At 31.4% G+C, this 21,626-nt stretch overlaps 1 protein-coding gene across 10 annotated transcripts in view; it reads right to left on the bottom strand.

Moving 5' to 3' along the window:
* Nucleotides 1-21,626, bottom strand: part of LOC139520536 (vitamin D3 receptor-like) — a 147,409-nt gene that overhangs the window by 4,616 nt on the left and 121,167 nt on the right. For all 10 annotated transcript variants that reach the window (XM_071313256.1, XM_071313261.1, XM_071313254.1 and 7 more), the window contains 3 exons: nucleotides 16,691-16,876; nucleotides 10,607-10,724; nucleotides 4,445-4,884 (listed from right to left, as the gene is read on the bottom strand). In XM_071313256.1, the coding sequence (XP_071169357.1) occupies nucleotides 4,445-4,884; nucleotides 10,607-10,724; nucleotides 16,691-16,876 (744 nt within the window). The remainder of the gene's footprint in view (nucleotides 1-4,444; nucleotides 4,885-10,606; nucleotides 10,725-16,690; nucleotides 16,877-21,626) is intronic.

Genomic DNA, 21,626 nt, shown 5'->3' with positions numbered 1-21,626 from the left:
CTTTGTATGCTTTGTTTCAGAATATTTTGATATGAGCGTCACTGATGAGTCTTATGTAGACGAAACGTGCATCTGGCGTACTAAATTAAAATCCTGGTACCTTTGAGAACTATTTACTTAAATGACCTATAGTTGTTAATTTCTGTATCATTTGGTCTATTGTGGAGAGTTGTCTCATTGGCAATCATACCACATCTTCTTTTTTACCAGTATATTGAAAGCTTAATTTGATGTGGTGTATAGTGAACACTGTTCATGTATGTACAGTGGCGTTTATCGTGTTCTCTTTCGTAGGTTGCTGTCTCATTGTATACAATACCATAATAACATTTTAACAGCCTCCTCCACAGAAAACATTTCCAGACATCTCTATGATGTCACAACAAATTAGATCATTTCTTTTCAACAAAATATTATCAGGAAGTAGCATTAGATGAATTCTTTTGGGATCTATTATTTACAATTATCTAAGAAAATTCTGTGAGGGAAACAAATCAATAATACAATATATAACACACAAAACAGCACATAAGTCAACAACTCATGGAACTGTTATCTAAACCAATCAGCACATAAGTCAACAACTCATAGAACTGTTATCTAAACCAATCAAAGGCTATTGTTTTCATTAAGAATGTATATGTTCTTGAATATTCTAATAAATGACACACAGTTGTAAAATTTGTATTCAAAATCAAGAGCAAATATATTTATATTAGTCCATAGTACATATTAGGGTTAGAGAATGGATATTAAAGGCAAAAGAATATACTCAGGTTAGAGAATGGAGAAAAGCCATAGAAAATACTCAGGTTAGAGAACAAAAAGAGGCCAAAGCACATACTTAGGTAAGAGAATGGAAAGAGGTCAAATAAAATTGAGAATGGAAATGGGGAATGTACCAAAGAGACAACAACCCGACCATAGAGCAGACAACAGCAGAAGGTCACCAACAGGTCTTCAATGCAACGAGAAATTCTCGCACCCGGGGGCGTCCTTCAGCTGGCCCCTAAACAAATATATACTGGTTCAGTGATAATGAACACCATACTAAACTCCAAATTGTACACAAGAAACTAAAAGTTAAAATAATACAAGACTAACAAAGGCCAGAGGCTCCTAACTTGGGACAGGCGCAAAAATGCGACGGGGTTAAACATGAGATCTCAACCCTCCCCCTATACCTCTAGCCAATGCAGAAAAGTAAACGCATAACAATACGCACATTGGAGATTGGAGAAAGGCCAAAGAACATAATCAGGTTAGAGAATGGAGAAAGGCCAAAGAACATAATCGGGTTAGAGAATTCAAAGGGGTCAAAGAACATATTCAGGTCAGAGAATGGAAAAAAGCCAAAGAACATATTCAGGTAAGAGAATGGAAAAAAGCCAAAGAAAATACTAACGTAATAGAATGGAGAACGGTCAAAGACCATACTCAGGTTAGAGAATGAAAAGAGGCAAAAGAACACATTCAGGTAGGTGAATGGAATGAGGCCAAAGAACATATTACTGTAAGAACATGGAAATAGGCCAAAGAAAGGAATGATGAACTCCGAAATAAAGTAGTCCTAAATGAGATACACTATTTGCAACTGGACACTGCACAAAGAAACATTATCCCATCAGAATAAAGGGAGGGACAGCAGATTTAAATGTTGACTCTGATACAATCTGAAGCATTATGCATCACTGGATAAAACATATTTCTAATTTTAGTTAAAAAGTGTAATATCTTTAAAACATAAAAATCATAGATAAATTAAATAACAAAATAAACCATAAAATGTGAAACCATTAAAACTTATACATATGGCCATGGAAGATAAAATACTTGCAGCTTCAATATTACATTCGTTATCAATTTTATGTGTTTTGCTATTTATCTAACATCTTTTACTATGAAAAAAAAGAGTTTAAATTTATTTATGTCCATGCTCTTAAATATAATAAATTTGTTAAATCATAAAACAAATTTACTGCAGTTTCATACCTACATGATTTATAAAGCAATTATCATATTTTTATCATTAAATTGAAATTATGTAAATATATTTTACACATGAATAATTTAACTATAATCTTTTTAAAATTTGTAGTCGGTTTTTCTTAAAGAAAACTTCATACCAGGATTGTATGACCTTAACATTCACCCTTGCTCAATAATGTACATAATTTTTGACAAAATGTATTTTGATGATAGTAATTTCAAGGTTATAAAGAGATAACATTATTCAATTTTAGGGTTTTCTAAAAATGAAACACTGCTATAAAATATGCTCAATAATTTACATAACCATACTATTATAAAAAGATACAATTTACATTTCTATAAAAAATGTGTTACACATATTCTCCTTTTCATCCATTATTTACAAATATTTGATTTCAAATCAGCAAGAATTGAGAGAAATGCTTATTATTACTGTAGGAATCAAAATGAGGAAAGGGAGACCCCAAGGATCACTGACTTCAAATCAGTAAGAATTGAGAGAAAGGCTTATTGTTACTGTAGGAATCAAAATGACAAAAGGGAGACTCCAAGGATCTGTGACTGACTTCAAATCACCAAGAATTAAAGTTAACCTTTTTATAACTGTAAGAGTCAAGGCTAATAAAAAGAGATGTGGGATAAACATCAATGACACAGAAAGCCATCAACACAAAAAAAAACCCACATCTATAGGTCAATATCCATTCTTCAATAAAATATCGTCCTGAACATGTATGAAATGTTTGCCACTGGTCATTATAAGCAACCAACAATCAATTAATTAACAAAATATACATGTCTTTTCAGTTATCAAATTCTGAATTTATCTTGACTCTATAAAATGGGAATTATGTTAACAGAGACCAAGATAGCCACCTAATTTCTTCAAAACACGGAATGGTTCCTGACTTGGGACATGAACATGCCATTTCTTCTGATTACCAATTATTCTCATTAGTTGTTTCAAGGATCTTTAATTTCAAGATTAAAATACTGTACAAGTCTTTATTTTCACACATTTTTTAAGGAAGTGTGGCCTAGTAGAAAAAAATGTAAAATATTCTTGCTAACTAGTAATAACATTACTTGTATAACAAGACTTTTACATTTATGGCATATATAGAAACATACAACATCAGTAGTTTAATCATCACGGACACCCATTAATATATTTGGGCTAATAATTTCATAAATGAAGATGTAATAGCTATGGATTCTATGTATTAAATACTTATACTTCACTGTTTATGATGTAATTCTTTATTTTTAATTAGCTATTACAAAGTAGACAACTTTTATCACAAAAAAACTTACTAAAAAAAATCTTGTGTCATTGTCATGCATACTTCAGTATAACTTACGATTTTTTATTTTTCATCTTAAGATTGTTTTTTTTCTGAAAAGAGCCACAGACATATATATGACTCATTTTACAAAAATCTAAAGTTTAAAATTGATTGTGACACATTCATATTTTTTCAAAAGGCTGGCAAATCATTTTAATTTTTTTTTACATATATATTTGGTCCCAAGAAAATGCTCTAATCATGAATAAACAAGAATTAAGATACCTATATATTATATAAAGCTTTAATATCAATTTGAGTACCATTTATGCAAAACCTTTGATTACAGAATTGGTGAACTGGTTACCTAGACATTCAGGACTATTGAACTGGTTACCTAAACAACTGGTGAAATTGTATCCAACAGAATACATCAAACGAAAGAGCAGAATTATAGAGAAAGTCAAATTAATTGAAATTTACATAAATAGGGTGGCCTCAGTGGCCTAGAGGTCTAAGTAGTTGAACTACTGTATCACTCAAGCCTGTTAACACTGATGTTATGAGTTAGAATATAGCAAGTGGAGGGTGTGCTCTACTCCAATCTTAATTAAATAGGATTGTCAGTTGTTGGTTCTCTCTAAACTGACTGCCAAGAAATAGTACAATTGTGCTGAAAGTGGCATTAAAGACCAATCAATTAATTTTCCTATATATATAAAGTGTTATAACTGCTCTCGCAAAATATGTGAAAGATTGAAAACTATAGTAAAAAAAAAATTGTTGAAAACCCAGTTTTAAAATATATATATATTGAAATGGACTTAAATCCCCGCAAAAATATAAATTACAAAAATGCAGATTGTAAGAAAATAAAAAACAAGAATGTGTTCAAAGTACACAGATGCCCCATCCACACTATCATTTTCTATTTTCAATGGACAGTGAAAATGTGGGAAAATTTCTGGTTTGTCATCAAAATTAGAAAGATCATAATATAATTTTAAGGAACTTGTGTACTAAGTTTCAAGTTGATTGGACTTCAACTACCTCGACCAAAAACTTTAATCTGAAGCGGGACGAACGGAGGGACAAATGGAGGGACGAACGAATGGACGCACAGATCAGAAAACATAATGCCCATAAATGGGGCATAAAAATCTTACCTTTAATAAATGTATCTGATCTTCCTGAGGCAGAGCCCTGAATTCTGGAATATGTTTGGCAAATTTTATAAGTCTGCGTATGAATATATCTGTCATATTAAACAGCTCGTCAGGAGATCTGGGGTCACCGGTTAGTTTCTGAACCTGTTCCTCTGTATATCCAGAATCAAAGACAATCTTATACTGGGTTTCCAGATTTTCAATCTCTTTCCTGTATTCTTCATTCAGTGGCACTATATAGTCTTCGTCCTCTAGATCACTTTTAAGGGGGGACAGATCATCCATAGGGCTCTTATTGGAGTCCTCAGACATATAAGTCGTTGAAACATCCTCGGTACTTCCTGGAGAATCCTCCATCTTCCTTTGTTTATTTTTGTGAGTGATGCAAACACTCTTTTCTGGCTTTGTAGTTGTTTTTCTCTTGGCAAGTTGTTCATCACCTTAATTTAAATGATAAACAATTTAAGGTTTTTTGTGGAAGGTAAAAAATCAAATCTGAAATAATAGCATTTTGAAATGGAAATATATAAGAAGGGTATCATATTCAATTTCATAACACAAAACTACACCATGGCATGTACTTAACAAACTGATAGAAAAAAAAAAGTGCCTTTGTTGATGTTTTTCATCTTAGGAGTAATGATATACCTTCAATGTCTGTTACGATGAATGTCGTAATTTGAGCAGATGGACTTAGAGTAGAATTTCTTGCTAGATACTAAAGCACTCTACATCTGTCTATTGATTCAAGCTAGATTCAGCAAATAACAGATTTATATAAATATTACAAATATGGTCAAAAACTGTATTCCAAACTCACACTTGTTAATAGATATTGCTTCTTTTTTGGGGTATAATAATAAAAATAAAAATATCATCGTAACAGGAATAAACTGCCTTGCTGATGTGAAAATGGCTTACACAGGTCAATTCAATATTATAAAGTTCCTGATCAAATACCAAATAATTCCTGAATACAGAAGCTGAGAATGGAATAACGAAAAATTCCTAGCCCAGTATCAGAAAACAAGAAGTGACTTTCAAGCTGAACTTCAAATCACTTACATATAGAATTACTGAATTTTGAGAAGTTCAAGACCAGACAGACAGACTCGACAGGTGAATTGAAGATTAATGGAATTTCAAAATAACTTGCACTCTTTGAGGATCTTTGAATTGAGGTAAAAATTAGAAAACACACACGACACAAAAAGATAATAGTTAGGAATGTTTGACAGAAAAAAAAAGCAAGATACTGTGTATTCATTTATTTTCGTGGGTACCAATTTTCATGGATTAATTGGAAACTGTTTTTTTGTGAATATCTTATTTTTTGGTTTTACTAAGGTTTGTCTGTAGAAAATTTGTACATCGTTGAACATTAAAATTTGTTGTTCACCTGTAACCTTGAAATTAACATTAGTATCTAACACATAATAATAAACCCACTGTAGAAGAAATAATTTAGTGGAAAAAAAAACTGCTATCACTGAACAAATTCAAATATTTCATTTATTTCTGAAAGCCACATCAAAACTTCCTCCAAATTTCATTTACAGTTAAAATTATTCTCTAACCAATTTGATGGTTCAACAATTACTGTGCACACACAACCTTAACACATCTGGATGAAGCAGAATTTTTAGGGTTTCTATTAAAAAAATAACAAACTCACATTTTTTCCCCCCGATTACAAAAAGTAGAGATTTCACAAAAGAAAAAATGCCAACACACAGCTAACAGAGCATATCAAACTTGGCCTTCTTTCACAAGCTACATCTGCCTCATATTATGAATATTTATGAAATTTAGATTTCTTGCTTATTTTTTTAAGCCTTAAAATAAAATACATCTGTTTACATGGTAACATTTTAATGTTTATTGTGCATATGCAATTTTAAAATCTTTGGTAAATATTGGACTCCTAGAACTTTTTATATCTTCAAAATAAATGGTTTTGACATGTGAAAATCAATTTTGAAATGGTATTCACGAAAATCAGTCCTAATTTTGACAGAGCTCTCATAAATAAGCTGTACATAAAAAGGCCATTTAGCATTGCCATCAATTTCACAATTGTATTATTAGACACTACTTTAATTCAGCCTGTAACCATTTGCTTCTTTCAAGGTGAAAGCATGTACATGAGAACCTCAGAGACCTGTCTGAAAATATCTATCTTGAACCTGATTGAGCATACATTATTAAGTTTTAAGATAATTCTATCATATTTTAATTTCAAACTAGGAGGGAAAATATGATACAAGCCCAAACAAAAAAATATAAACAAGTCTAAATTGAAAACTACGTTCAAACCTATCATCACTATGATTGCGTTGGATAAAAACCGCAATTTTTATATGTGTGCATGTAAAGCAAATTTCGTTGTAGAAGGGTCTAAATACAGCACAAACAACATTTTCCAAAAGACTAAAAAAGTGAAAAAGTATATTTAAACAAAACGCATTTGACTAACAACTGATGTTCTTTAACCCTGCTGACTGCTATTGGTGATTGCCTAATAAAATTGATCACAAGATGTAACAAAATGGATCTTAATATAAATTTAATACTAAACAGACAACAATAAACTTGTGGCCAAAATGTTATGCCACAAACATAAGGTGTCAATATATTTTAGTACACAAGATCGGGATTTCGACAATAAATGTCTCTTCAGTGATGTTTGGGATCGAAACGGTATTTGGAAGGCCATATTATTTACCCTCATTTTTAGATATATATATATATATATATATATAAAGTGCCTAGAAAATTTTTATTTTCTAACTTCTTCAACAACACCGCATAGCATTGCGCAGAGACCCTATCCCCTTCTCTAATTCTAGCTTATAAAAATAAGCTTTCGTTTCGGGAGGTGTTACCTTCTTGTAGGAATTAAACAAGGATCTCTGATACAATACACAAAGTTTTTATTTTATATCTCTTCAGTATAATTGCAGGTAATCAGTCATTCAACAGTGTTATATCTAAAGACTTATTGATTATAATGGATAGTCAGAAATTAATTTCTTCACCTTCTCCATACAAAACCTAAAGGTCACTGGTATTAGCCTTTAATTAGAACTAATGTGATATTGTGTATCAGAAACAGTAGAAATAGCAAGCTACCATTAAAATAGACAGGCACTCACACATCTTCCTATAACTAAAGCTAGCTACAATAAAAAAACACCAGACCTATCAGGCTACAATATAAACACCAGACCCAGCAGGTTACTATAAAACACTAGACATAACAGGTTAACAACACACATCCATCTTGTTTGAAAGTGCTTGAAAAATCAAGCAGATTATTTACAAAGAAAAGAGTTGAACGTCCTACATTTCAGTAATTTCTGATTTACGTCTCAAGTAGAGATATTTCTCATGCTGAAAGTTAATTCAATAGTGAGCATGTTTGTTATACAAGGTTTAAATCTGAAGCATTTGTTTTCTTTTAAATGAAAATTATCTCCTGTTGAAAATTTCACTGTTTTAAGAGATAAATTTGAAGCTTGGGAAACTTTATTTGAATGCTTTTGGTCTAATATCAAAATTTTATGCCAAGTTTCTAACTAGAAATATAAATCAAAGACATCAATCTTAGAAATTTTACTTGCGGTTTTATGCAAACCTGTTTGAAAATTATGATCACTTTGGTACCATTGCATTTCATTTATTCATAGACCATCCATGCCTTATTGATAATAAAATCTTTATGTGGTGAGACCCTATGTATATATTTAAGAGCTGTAAAATCACATAATGAGTATTGCACTCATTAGCTAGACAACAGCCTATTTTCCATAAATAGCAGTCATGAATAATTCACAGATGTTAGTAATTACATCAGCTATCAATATGTCCACATGTTTCTCAGTTCCTACAGACTGAGTATCAACGACCAGGAAGTAAAAAGAAATATTTTGTAGCAATGAGTTCATATAACATTGAAAACTTTAACATGTTTAAGGCTACACTCTTTTGATAAACTGAATATTTTAATTGGAAATGAATTGATATAATAATATTAAACTGACTGGCATGCCCTCAATATAAACCCTTGGACACAATTCTAGGGTCATTGGGCACAAAAGGCTGTCACAACGTCGGCAAAACGGATTTATTAACATTTATTTGTGTCCTGCCAATATCACAAGAACCATAATTGATGAATGGTGAAAGTGAAAATCGTCAAAATCAAATTTGACCTCCATTTTGTCATCAGTATCAACATATTAAAATTTGAAAAGCTTAGGTTGAATGGTTCATGAGTAAATGCAACAACATGAATGGAAACGCCATTTTTCAATCTTTCAAGAACCATAAACTCCTGAATGGTAAAAGTCAAAATCTATATTATTGAACTTGACCTCCATTTTGTCATCAGTAACAACATATTAAATTTTGAAAAGCTTTGGTTGAACAGTTCATGAGTAAATGCACAGACATGACTGGAAAAGCCATTTTTCAATCTTTTAAGAACCATAACTCCTGAACGGTAAAAGTCAAAATTGTCATTATTGAAATTGACCTCCATTTTGTCATCAGTAACAACATAATAAAAGTTGTGAAGCTTTGGTTGAACAGTTCATGCGTAAATGCATGGACACGTCTGGAAATGCCATTTTTCAATCTTTCAAGAACCAAAACTCATGAACGGTAAAAGTCAAAATTGTCATTATTGAACTTCAAAAAACCTCCATTTTGTCATCAGTAACAACATATTAAAAGTTGTGAAGCTTTGGTTGAACAGTTCATGCGTAAATGCATGGACACGACTGGAAATGCCTTTTTTCAATCTTTCAAGAACCAAAACTCATGAAAGGTAAAAGTCAAAATTGTCATTATTGAACTTGACCTCCATTTTGTCATCAGTAACAACATACAAAAATTTGGGAAGCTTTGGTTGAACAGTTCATGCGTAAATGCACAGACACGACTGGAAATGCCATTTTTCAATCTTTCAAGAACTGTAACTCCTGAACGGTAAAAGTCAAAATTGTCATTATTAAACTTGACCTCCATTTTGTCATCAGTAACAACATATTAAAAGTTGTGAAGCTTTGATTGAACAGTTCATGGGTAAATGCAACATTTGGTTGCCGCCCACCCGCCGTACATCCCCAAATCAATAACCGACATTTTTGTCACAAAAATCTGGTTAAAAATAGTTAAGTAAATTTGATCAAAAATAGCTGTGAAATAAATTAACAATAAGTCCCTGGCCAGCAAGGCCATCATATGTGTCCCAGCCTGGAAACACACATATGATGGCCCTGCTTGCATATAACATTTTAACAGGTTAGAAAGGTAAAATTGAAACAACCCAAATCCGAACTTGATCTGTGTTTTGTGGTAATAAGCATTGTGTATGGGGTATATGTTTCATAACATTATTTTTAGGCAAACTAAAGTTAAGAGAACTGAAACTTATTTTATAACTGATTACAGATAGACAAGTTTAATACTTTAATACTTTCTCAGGGGACACTGACAAAAACAGAGAAAGGTGAACAGTGTTAAAACAGTAAAACGTTAAACCCTTAATTCAGATCTAGGAATAAAAAACGACAAAAAAATTTAAAACTTTAGTTTTACCACAAATGGTAGTCCCTGAGGCAATTACAAACAACTTAAGATTTGGTAAACTATTAATATTCAGTTCTAATTGACCAGAATCTTTTAGAATATTTTTGTTTCAAATTTAATAAAAGACCCATCTGCCTGAAAGTTTAGTTTGTAGATAGATGATCAGACACCTGGCATTCTTCTTCGGATTATGAATGTCTTAAACTGTATCATGAAAATTATTTTACATTGCAGTAATGTGGTTGAAAATGAAGCATTTAATTTATTCATCTATGATATGGCATAAAAAAACTTTCATTTTTTCTAAAGATCCAACAAACATGTATGTATATTATTTCTTGGGTATCCTAGAGATAGATAAGAACATATGTGTAATCTCCAGGTAGTAAAAAAACTATGCTATATTTTTGTTCCTAATTATCATGTATGACTGTGTGAGGTTTATAATATGATTAATTTTGTTATGTCATATTTGTTTAATATGTCTTCTCTGCCCTAATTTTCTTCTCTTCAGATCTACATGTCTGTTTATTGTTTTCTGTCTAATTATCAAAAAACAGTACTTACTTAAGATCCAGTCTTTACGCATGCCTATATCAAAGCATTTCTTCAGTCGACAACCCGAACAAAACTTCCGTGTGTGTGTGTCCAACTTACAGTTTCCATCAAAGCTGCAGGTGAATACCTGGAAATAGATAAAAAGAAATCATCAAAATTAATCCAGAAAGTCTATCAATTAAGTGATGTTGTTAGGTAATGTATGAAGTTAGTAGCATAACAACTGAACTACAATGTTTGTCCTCAAAAATTCATTATTTACATTATGCAATTAAGCACAGCAAAATCTGATCTACAACTTAAAAATTCATTATGGCATGTATTATACATTGTACTACAAAGCACAATACAAAATGAGATCTCTCCTAATTCCTTGATTAACTAACTATATGGTTCCAAAATGACCAAAACTAAATCTTTTTGCAATGATAATTTCATAGCTGTGGTTATCTACCAATTTTTTTTTTATAGCAATTAAGGTTATAATTTTTCAAAATTGAACACAAAAAAAAACAATAAAAAAAAAAATGCAAGAAACCTTTCACCTAGATTATAAACTAGACTTTCTTTTAAAGTGTAGCTGCTTTTTTTGCCCCATTTATGGGCATTATGTTTTTAGGTCTGTGCATTTGTTCGTTCGTCCGTCTGAACCGCTTTAAGTTTTTGGTCAAGGTAGTTTTTGATGAAGTTGAAGGCTTAAATCAACTTGAAACTTAGTACACATGTTCCCTATGATATCAGCTGTCGAACTTTAATGCCAAATAAAAGTTTTGACCCTAATTTCACGATCTGAACATAGAAAAGGATAGTGCCAGTGGGGCATCCATGTACTATGGACACATTTTTGATGTTACAAATTTTTAACTCTTTTCATAAATCTGTATTGTGAACTGAATATAATCATGCATTATGAAAATGTTAAAAATCAATTACATTTATTGTAATGAGCCTCTTCAGATTCAAAGTGCAAGTTACAAAAACACCATTGATGAAAATTGTTTTTATTACAAACTGACATTTCACATTTTCAAAATTATAGAGGAAAAAAACTTCTTTTGAAAATCTGCCAGGAAATGAAGGTTTTATAACGCCATGTTGCATTCTGCAGTTTCTTGGTTAACATATTAGTATTGCACAATAATCAACATTAATGTGACTTAGTAGATAAGATGTTGTTATTTAAGTCTAATAGAAGATACCTAGCCATAACCTTCAACATCGATAACTACAAATCAAGCTTTATTCAACAACTCGTGTCTACTTAGGTAAAACATATTAACTAATGTAAATAGTACAAAGATGAAGACACTCCCAAGAAAATGTTCTACTGATTAGTAAAATGTTCATTTTTTCATTCATTTTTTACCATTTGATATTAAAGTCTGAGCAAATAACTTTTATGAAAATCCTGTCACAATATTAAGAGAAGTTGTAAATACACAATGACAATCATTGACAATGGCATAAGGTAGTTTAAATGAAAGATTTAATGATATCCAGTAACAGACTTAGCAGGAGTCATTGATATAAAATGACAATCATTGACAATGTCATTGGGTAGTAAAGATTCTTTAAAAGATTCAATGAAATCCAATGACAGAGTTTGCAGGAGTCATTGATATAGAATGACAATCATTGACAATGTCATTGGGTAGTAACGATTCTTTGAGAGATTCAATGAAATCCATTGACAGGATTAGCAGGAGTCATTGATATAGAATGACAATAATTGACAATGTCATTGGGTAGTAAAGATTCTTTAAAAGATTCAATGAAATCCATTGACAGGGTTAGCAGGAGTCATGGATATAAAATGACAATCATTGACAATGTCATTGGGTAGTAAAGATTCTTTAAAAGATTCAATGAAATCCGGTGACAGAGTTAGCAGGAGTCATTGATATAGAATGACAATCATTGACAATGTCATTGGGTAGTAACGATTCTTTGAGAGATTCAATGAAATCCATTGACAGGATTAGCAGGAGTCATTGATATAGAATGACAATCATTGACAATGTCATTGGGTAGTAACAATTCTTTGAGAGATTCAATGAAATCCATTGACAGGATTAGCAGGAGTCATGGATATAGAATGACAATCATTGACAATGTCATTTGGGAGTAAAGTATTTATGAAAGATTCAATGAAACTCTTTGACATGGTTAGCAGGAGTCATTGATATAGAATAACAATCATTGACAATGTCATTGGGTAGTAAAGATTCTTTGAAAGATTCAATGAAAGCCATTGACAGGGTTAGCAGGAGTCATGGATACAAAATGACAATCATTGACAATGTCATTGGGGAGTAAAGATTTTATGAAAGATTCAATGAAATCCATTGACAGAGTTAGCAGGAGTCATTGATGTAGAATGACAATCATTGACAATGTCATTGGGGAGTAAAGATTTTATGAAAGATTCAATGAAATCCATTGACAGAGTTAGCAGGAGTCATTGATATAGAATGACAATCATTGACAATGTCATTGGGTAGTAATGGTTCTTTGAAAGATTCAATGAAATCCATTGACAAGCTTGAGGAAGGATGATAAAGAGTAACAAGTTGTATATACTGTAAAAGTTTGGCCTCTTTTTTACAAAAATATTTACCACCTCTATAGAAAATCATATTCATCCATGAATGAAAAAACAGGAAATGAATATGAAGTTTACTACAGTTGTTTCAGCCAAAATTGTGACAAATTCCATCAACATCATGTTTCCCAAAAGGTATGTCTTGATTTTATGAGACTTCCATGACATTTTGACATAACTGTTACAGAAAACAGTTCACTGGGTTTTGCAAAACTTTTAGGAATTTTGGTCCTCAATGCTCTTCAACTTCGTACTTTGTTTGGCCTTTTTTTTTTTTTTTTTTTTTTAACTTTTTTGGATTTGAGTGTCACTGATGAGTCTTTTGTAGACGAAACGCGCATCTGGCGTATATACAAAATTTAGTCCTGGTATCTATGATGAGTTCATTTCTATTATTAATGATAAAAAAAGTCTTTCAAGTTGATAAAATAGTGTTGTGAGTTGATAAAGAAGTAGTGTGAGTTGATAAAAAGCGTTGTGAGTTGATAAAAAAATCTTGTGAGTAAAAAATATATGCCTGTTGGTATCAATTGGGTCATCCAAATGCTTTTGTTTACAAAGTTTGGTACCAAATATAAAGAAAATATGATTAGAAGTTGATGTGAATCAATGATAATTACATGTAAACAACATAAGTTACATACATGTATTTGTACAAACAGGAAGTTAGTGAGAAAAAAACAATTGAAAACATGTCACACTTGACATCTACGGTAAGTGTGACATCTTACTCGGGAAAACCTGTGAAACAATATTAATAATTATAATTAGTTGTTACTGAGAAAAACAAGAATGTATCCATAGTTCACTGATGCCCCACTCTCTCTATCATTTTCTATGTTCAGTGGACCATAAAATTGGAGTCGAAACTCTAATTTGGCATTAAAATTAGAAAGATCAGGTCATAGGGAACATCTGTACCTAGTTTCAAGTTGATTGGACTTAATTTCGTCAAAAACTACATTGACCAAAAACTTTTAACCTGAAGCCAGACAGACGGACGGACAGGCGAACGGAAGAACAGACCAAAAAACAGTATGCCCATAAATAGAGTATAAAATACTAAAAGTTTATGTAAGAATGCAACAAAATGTTGACAGGCAGCAATCCCAAGACATATCCCTTTACCATTTGTTAATGTTTTTAAAGCATCAACTTTTTGGAAAATAGAACGATGTTCCTTGTTGAGCAATGTGAAATATTAGCAACATGTCCAAATCAGAACTTTGATATTTGGATCAATTAGCACCTAATGTGTAACAAAAACATTCTATTTTTGTACAACTGTGAATTCACTATTATTCAATGGATATCAATGAGCACTCCTAGATTCAGTGGGTACAGTTTGAACCAAAAGTATTAATTTCCTCTAAGTTTGAATGCAAACTTTGGCAAAACCAAGAATCAAATATCCAAAAAAATATAAATTTACCTTCACTAAAACTGCTACCCACGAAAATAAATGAATCTACAGTATATGTAAAGGATTGCTATAAAGTCATCAAACAAGATGTTGATAAAATAAGTAAAATAATATATCTTTAATGGAATCTCACAATACCATGTATGAAGATTTTACTATAGTTAATTATGATGATCCTGGACATTAGGAAAATGCTAACAATAAGTTATGTGTAACAGATGCACATTTATATGTTTGTCAAAAACTAATTGCAACTTTGAATTAAACTATTAAAGGAGTAGGTTCAGTAAGACCCCTTTTTGGCCCCAAAATATAGCAGTTTTACAAAATTGTTAAAATGTAAACCTTTAGTTATTTATTGGACAGTAGAATGATTCTGCTACATAAATATGGGCTGTTTTTGACAATACAATGCACATATATCCGGTACTAGCACCATTAAGTCATTCTAAATTACTGAAATCCTCATAATTCTAGCATTTTAGTTAAATTTTAGACGGTTTTCGTGTAAAAAGAAAGTGGCCGCATTCGTGTTCATCCTTAATATTGAAATGTAAGTTGTATTTTATGATATAACATAACATATATAAAGGTTGAGGATGAACACGGAAGCTGCCACTTTCATTTTTACCAAAAACCATCTGAAAAGTGACATTTTTCGGCATATTAGGTAGACTTTTCATATTTGAGCTTGAATCGGATCGTTTTTAATGACTAAATCTGTTAAAATCTTTCACATAAACTAATTAATTCAAATAAAATAGACACTTAAGTGTTTAAAAAGTGGTCAAAATCTTTCGTCAGATGAACCTGAAATTTGAGGCCAAAATCGGTCCTTACCGGACCTACTCTTTTTCATTTGAATCAAAATTCAACTCATTGTTGACCTGATGATATTGTCAACAGCTGACATTTTTGAAGCAATGTCATTTAAAAGGTACTTCAATTTAAAGTATGTCCCTTGACTCAAACTCATTTATAAAAGATTTTTAGATGTCTTCGGTCAGTTTCATAGGTTGCTGTCTCACCTGACTAATTCTCTGTGTCTACTTTTATTTGTATGATAATCTTTTTAGTGAAAATATAAAATGACTTATCAATGTCAGGATTACAAATAAAATTTCATGTATTCAGCTTACGAAAAAAGGTTCACCATATTCATTAAACTTCTTTCTATTGAATTTCTGCGTAAACCTACTGGATATTTACTGTAACTTTCTATTCATAAATTCTCTTTATAATCAAAAGAAAATAGAATTGAGATTGATTATATGGATATTCCTTCATTGTGTGCACGGTGTGTGGTTGTTACGTAATTGTCCCTGGCACTGACACCTCAATTAGCTTATAAGAATCGATGGATGAAGGAAGAATGTTGTAACGGTTTGGAGTAAATATAATGTTTTCATGTTTTGTCACTAGAAAACTTTCTCTATTTTCTCTCTCAGAAAAACACTGTTAATATCACTCTGATGACATTTTTACATCTCAGCATAGATCACTACAGTATGAGCTTATATTTTATTATTTATGGACTTCAACAATCTCAGTTTATTCTGTCCGATTATAAAAATATTTAAGTATTCAGTAAGCAGAAAGTTGATAATCCATGAATGTGAAAAAGCATCACAGCAATAAGGCATTATAACTTAAAGCTTGATATCAAGTATTCAAAGCTTAGGTTTTGCAGTTCCTGAAAAAAATCCAACAAAATGTTCATGAACAGACATATGGAGACCCTCCCTTGTAAGTTGTAGCAAAGGTATCAACCCCATTGTTGCACTTGTCTCAAGTCAAGAGGCTCTGGCCTTTGTTAGTTTTGTATAATTTCTGCTCTTTGGTCGGGTTGTTGTGTCTTTGATACATTACCCATTTCCCTGCTCAATTTTATCAAAAATCCTTTCTGACTTCAATTAAAATGACCTGCAGATTCTTATTTTTTCACTTTAAAAGTGACTGCATTACTGGTAAAATAAAACATTTGATTTTATTATTTTGTATTTCAAATAAATTAAATAGTGCTTTATTTTGGTTAAAAATTCACAGTGAAAGATATTAAATAAAATACCTTCGTTTTTAGAGCATTACGTCTGAAGAATGCCTTGCACGATTCACAAGTTATGGCATCAAAGTTATATCCAAGTGCCTTGTCTCCACAAACACCACATACAAGTAAAGATCCATCTTTTGGCTTTGGTCGTCTTTTCTGTTCTCTTGCAGATTGTTTCATAGAACTGTCAGGGGAACCATAGTACTGAAAAAGATAAATAATAAAAATTATAAATATAGAACTCAACTGTTAGGAGAAAAGTAGTACTGAAAAAAATTAAAGATATAAAAATAGAACTGGACCAACCAGTAATGTTCTTAAGTTTATAATATAAAGAACGACAGACACACCTATAGTTGTTAATATATGTGTCATTTTGGTCTCTTGTGAACAGTTGTCTCATTGGCAATCATACCACATCTTCTTTTTTACATTTGATACTTTTTTCATATGCAGTTTTTGTTAATATAAATAAAGAGAGATGGGGGTAATTAGTCAGTGAGACACCAACCCAACAACATAATATTTCAGCTATCAAAGTGCTTATGAGCACTGACAGCATTTGCATTAAGCATGTAGAACAGAAATATTTTGAATTGGAGTTATCTTCCTTTGTCCATAATTATAATTGAATCTATTTTTAGAATAGATAGATTCATACAACATGCATACACAACTTCAGTAATTTTCAATAACATAGTCTTTTTGAGATGATAAGTTTGGTTCTACGCATACACATCAATTTGTAGCTTAAATATATAAGTTAATGGACAAAAATAACAACAATGGCTTAAAAACATAACATCATCAATGCATATAGAGTTTTAATCACTAAAAAATGATGTCTTCACAATGAGTATGACTTTATTCAAATAAACAAAAATGATTTAATTTAACTTCGAAAAGAGGCTGAGTACAGATTTTAAACTAACTCCAGAATTTGTTTTGCCAATTGATAAATTCTACTGAGACTTGGAAAAAATCACTACATGGCTTAATGATGAAGTGGGACAGCAATCGGCTTTGACATTATTATATTTGCTGATAACGATGCCAAGCCATTGCTTATGATTGAGATTAAGATGCCGATGACTTTGCCATCATTCCACTGAAACATTAAGATTTTCAGCTGCTCTATGACACAATCTACTTTGACAGAAAAGATATAGCAATGTTACCATCTCAAGGACTGTCTATCTTAATATAATGTATGTCACTAGAATCAGGGGTATCACAAGACAAGATAATGTCCCGTATCTAAGACAAGGTAATTACATTTTCTGTGTCTAGCTAGTAATAGATTTGGATCGCCACAGCGTAAAATGTAAATCAGTATTGTGACCATAAATGCACAGATTACAGTCACTTAATTATAAAAGTGGAAAAGAATTATTTTTCTAAACTTCAAAGAAGACTTGCTAAGGAGTCTCAGAATGAAGTGAAAAAAAATTGTACAATTGGGTTAAAAAAAAGAACACCTAAGAGATCATTTCAGTGTTGTAGTTGTAGAATTGAAGTCTTGTTGTTTATTTAGGAAAACTACAACAGAATGATGAATATTATTATCAAAGACAAATTATTGGAGGTTTCCGAAAAAGAAATAGAACAGCTGACCTTGCCAGATCCTCATGGGTCAATAAGTCAAGGGTAAATAAAATCCTTGTCCTAACAGAACCAGGAAGTGTTGAAAGGGTTGAAATGATTAGAAAGGTCAAGCAAAAAGCTGCAAACTTAACGAAGGGGTGAAGCAAAAATAAGGAGTTAGTTCTAAAGTAAGATGTGATTGGTTGTTGGCTTAAGACACTAGATGCAGCATAAGGGCTTCTTTTCGTTTTCATACAAAAAGATGTATATGTTTGTATACAGGTCAAATCTGTAAAGATGTTGGAACCATGTTAAAAGCTGTTGTATAAGCTTGATTGAATCACTGTAGAGGATAGGCCTTAAATAAAAAGATGTCACCTAAGCTTGAGCAAACAACTTTAAAGAAAAGCCTTAAATAAAAAGCTGTTGAAAACACACATTAGCAATGATGCTGTAAAATAAGGCCATCGTAACGGTTGTTTAAAAAATTTTTTTTTTTTATAAAACCCAGAAAAAAAATGAATTCTTCGTACAAAATGAAGTTTAGATCTTTAACTGCAGGTAAAATTCAGAGGAGACACTGTTTTTTGTGTTCAACAAATTCACTGTTATTAAATTTTATTGTTTGCATTCAAATACAAATCAAAATGTTGGTGTCGTTTGTCTCAACTTCTTGACAACAGTTTGTCGCTTATAAATGATTTTGTTATTGAAAATTGACAGAGATATAAAAGAAAGCATGAGCAGACTACATTTAGTAAGATTAAGTGAAGATATTTATATGGTAAGTGATTTTTCATCACTTTGTGTGTTTATAATCCCCTATCTATCTTTGTCTTGTCATAAAAAAATTATGTGATATATTTATTCTCAGCTTAAGAACAACACAGTACCAAGCTGTTCTTCATTCAACAATTACAATGATACAGAAATTCAATATTATCAACACATTTTATCCTCGCTTTTTATTTGCTTTACATTGCACAAGTCACTTTAAAGTAATCATGTCATAAAATGTTAAATACATCCAAGGTCTTAGTATATATCTAAATCAACTTCACTACCAGGAGGTCCCCTAAGGGCCTTTAGACTTAAAAATGAACTTCTACAAAATATAATTTTTGCATAAAAACTATTAACAGATTTGTATGAAGGTAAAACTGAAAGTTTTCAAAAAACATAATGAAAAGCCCAAAGATTTGAAAGACATTTTTTATTTCACTCTTATATTTTGGTTCAAAACTTGAATAAAAAACAACCACTGTAATAGTAAATATATTTGTATCAAAACACTTATAAGTGTCTTTACTTATGTAACTATATTGGATCATTTGATATAATGGATTCTAAAAATATGTTTCTAGTTTTGAAATGCAACTTCAGATACATGTATTTGGAGATTATTGAATTTATTGATTAATTGCACCCTGTCTGTTATATAAAACAGTAATACATTATAGTATCGCTGCTCTTGATATTTTGACCTGTCATGTGTAGTTGTCGCAGAGTGGGAGTTATAACAGAGTGAGTATGAAAACGAATGCAATGATCATTCTAAATGAAGATTTCTGGAAAGATTTCCTTCTTTTTACTCTACCCACATAAAACCATGAAAAAAACCCAACTTGATTGCAATTGAAATTGCAAGAATATTTCCCATTACAACTAGTAACATGTTGTTACATAGAAACAAATAAAGTTCACAATTAGATATAATCATGATGACACTAACAGTAACTGAGAAAGACATGTAATGCACTGAAGTGTGATTATAAAACTATCCTTTAAACCTAAGATCATATATATAATATATTATATAAGCAATGGATAATTTGTGGCAAAAAAACCCCTTAACACTGGCAAATGCTTGCTAACTGAGTGTAACACTGTCAGCTGCTTGCTAAATGGTAAACACTGTCAAATGCATGACAATGGTTGAGAACTGTATTCTAAGTCCAAATTTATTGCTTGCCAATGGTAAACATTGCCAAATGCTTGCTAACTGGTGAACACTGGCGATTACTTTGCAATGGTAAACACTGTCAAATGCTTGACAAAGGTAAACTGACTTTCAAATGCTTGCCAGTTGTTAACACTGTCAAATGCTTGCTAATTATACACACCTTCAAAGTGTGAAGATTTGTCAATTTCCCATCCTTAATAAACTGTTAAATAAGTAACCATGCATAGTTTGTAAACCATGTCACTTTTTCCTTGATACACAAACAGTCAAACTCTTCCATTAAGACCTGGCACATTTAACCATTAAACCACAGTCAGTAGTCAACACTGTAATACTTCATAGAACACCAAGATGCAAAGTTCTCCATGTCAGCTCTACAACCTTCTGGCCTCCCCTTAAAGAGTATTGTAATAGCTTGAAAACACAGTGCCCTGACAAGTTGAATTATCTGTTTTACCAAACAATTAAGTCTCTTGGGAGGTTTTCCTTGTAATGATGTGTGATTGATTTACCAATCAAATAAGAAGTACAGATCAATACAAAATACACACAATAATGGGTCAAACTGTCTCAGCTGGTAGTGTTAAAAGAAACTGACTCTTGCACTATACCAATACAAAATACAACACACACTAATGTACTTAAGCTATCTCTGGTAGTGTTTGTGTATATAAAGAAGAATGTGCCTCAGGACATGAATGCCCTCACTGAAGCTTTGCAATCTAGAAAGTTAAAAAGGGGCATAACGCTAGAATGGTAAGTGACTCACTGTTCAAATTCAGATTAGAAAAAATAAAGTTGATGCTGAAACTAACTAAATGGGACAGCTGGAGAAAAAGATGGAAAGATGAAAAGACAGGGGAAAGAACAGTCAAGGGTAACACTTAATGCCGCAGTTGTCTCGACAGGGTATTAAAATACAACACAATTATACATCAAATTAAGGTCTTCGACACAGTACCATTAGTACTGGTACAAAATACAACACACACAATGAGTTCTGGCACTGTACAAATATTGTGCAACTCTTTGATAAAAATCCTTACACAGGATTCAAACATGACCAAGTTTCAAGTATATAAATATTTTAACCTTTTGTTAAAAATGATTATTTACCTATATGCTATGTAACAAAAAGCTCAATTATTTTTAAAAGGCCAATTAATTATAACAAAAAATACTCTCTTTTTTATTCTTATTTCATTAGACATGTTAGACAACTAAAATAACAAATAAAAAAAAAGCAATCTTTAAGTTTTGTAAGAATGAAAATATTGTTCTGACAGTCTTCTATACATTAAGTATATATATGTGTTAATTCAGGTGTACACAAGAACTTACAATATAATATTCAGACAAGACAAACAATCAAATGTCACATTTATATATACAATGCCAATTCAATTA

The sequence above is a fragment of the Mytilus edulis genome, chromosome 4 (assembly GCF_963676685.1).
Source record: "Mytilus edulis chromosome 4, xbMytEdul2.2, whole genome shotgun sequence".
In the NCBI taxonomy this organism is placed as follows: Eukaryota; Metazoa; Mollusca; class Bivalvia; order Mytilida; family Mytilidae; genus Mytilus; species Mytilus edulis.
This window is presented reverse-complemented; position numbering and strand designations above follow the sequence as displayed.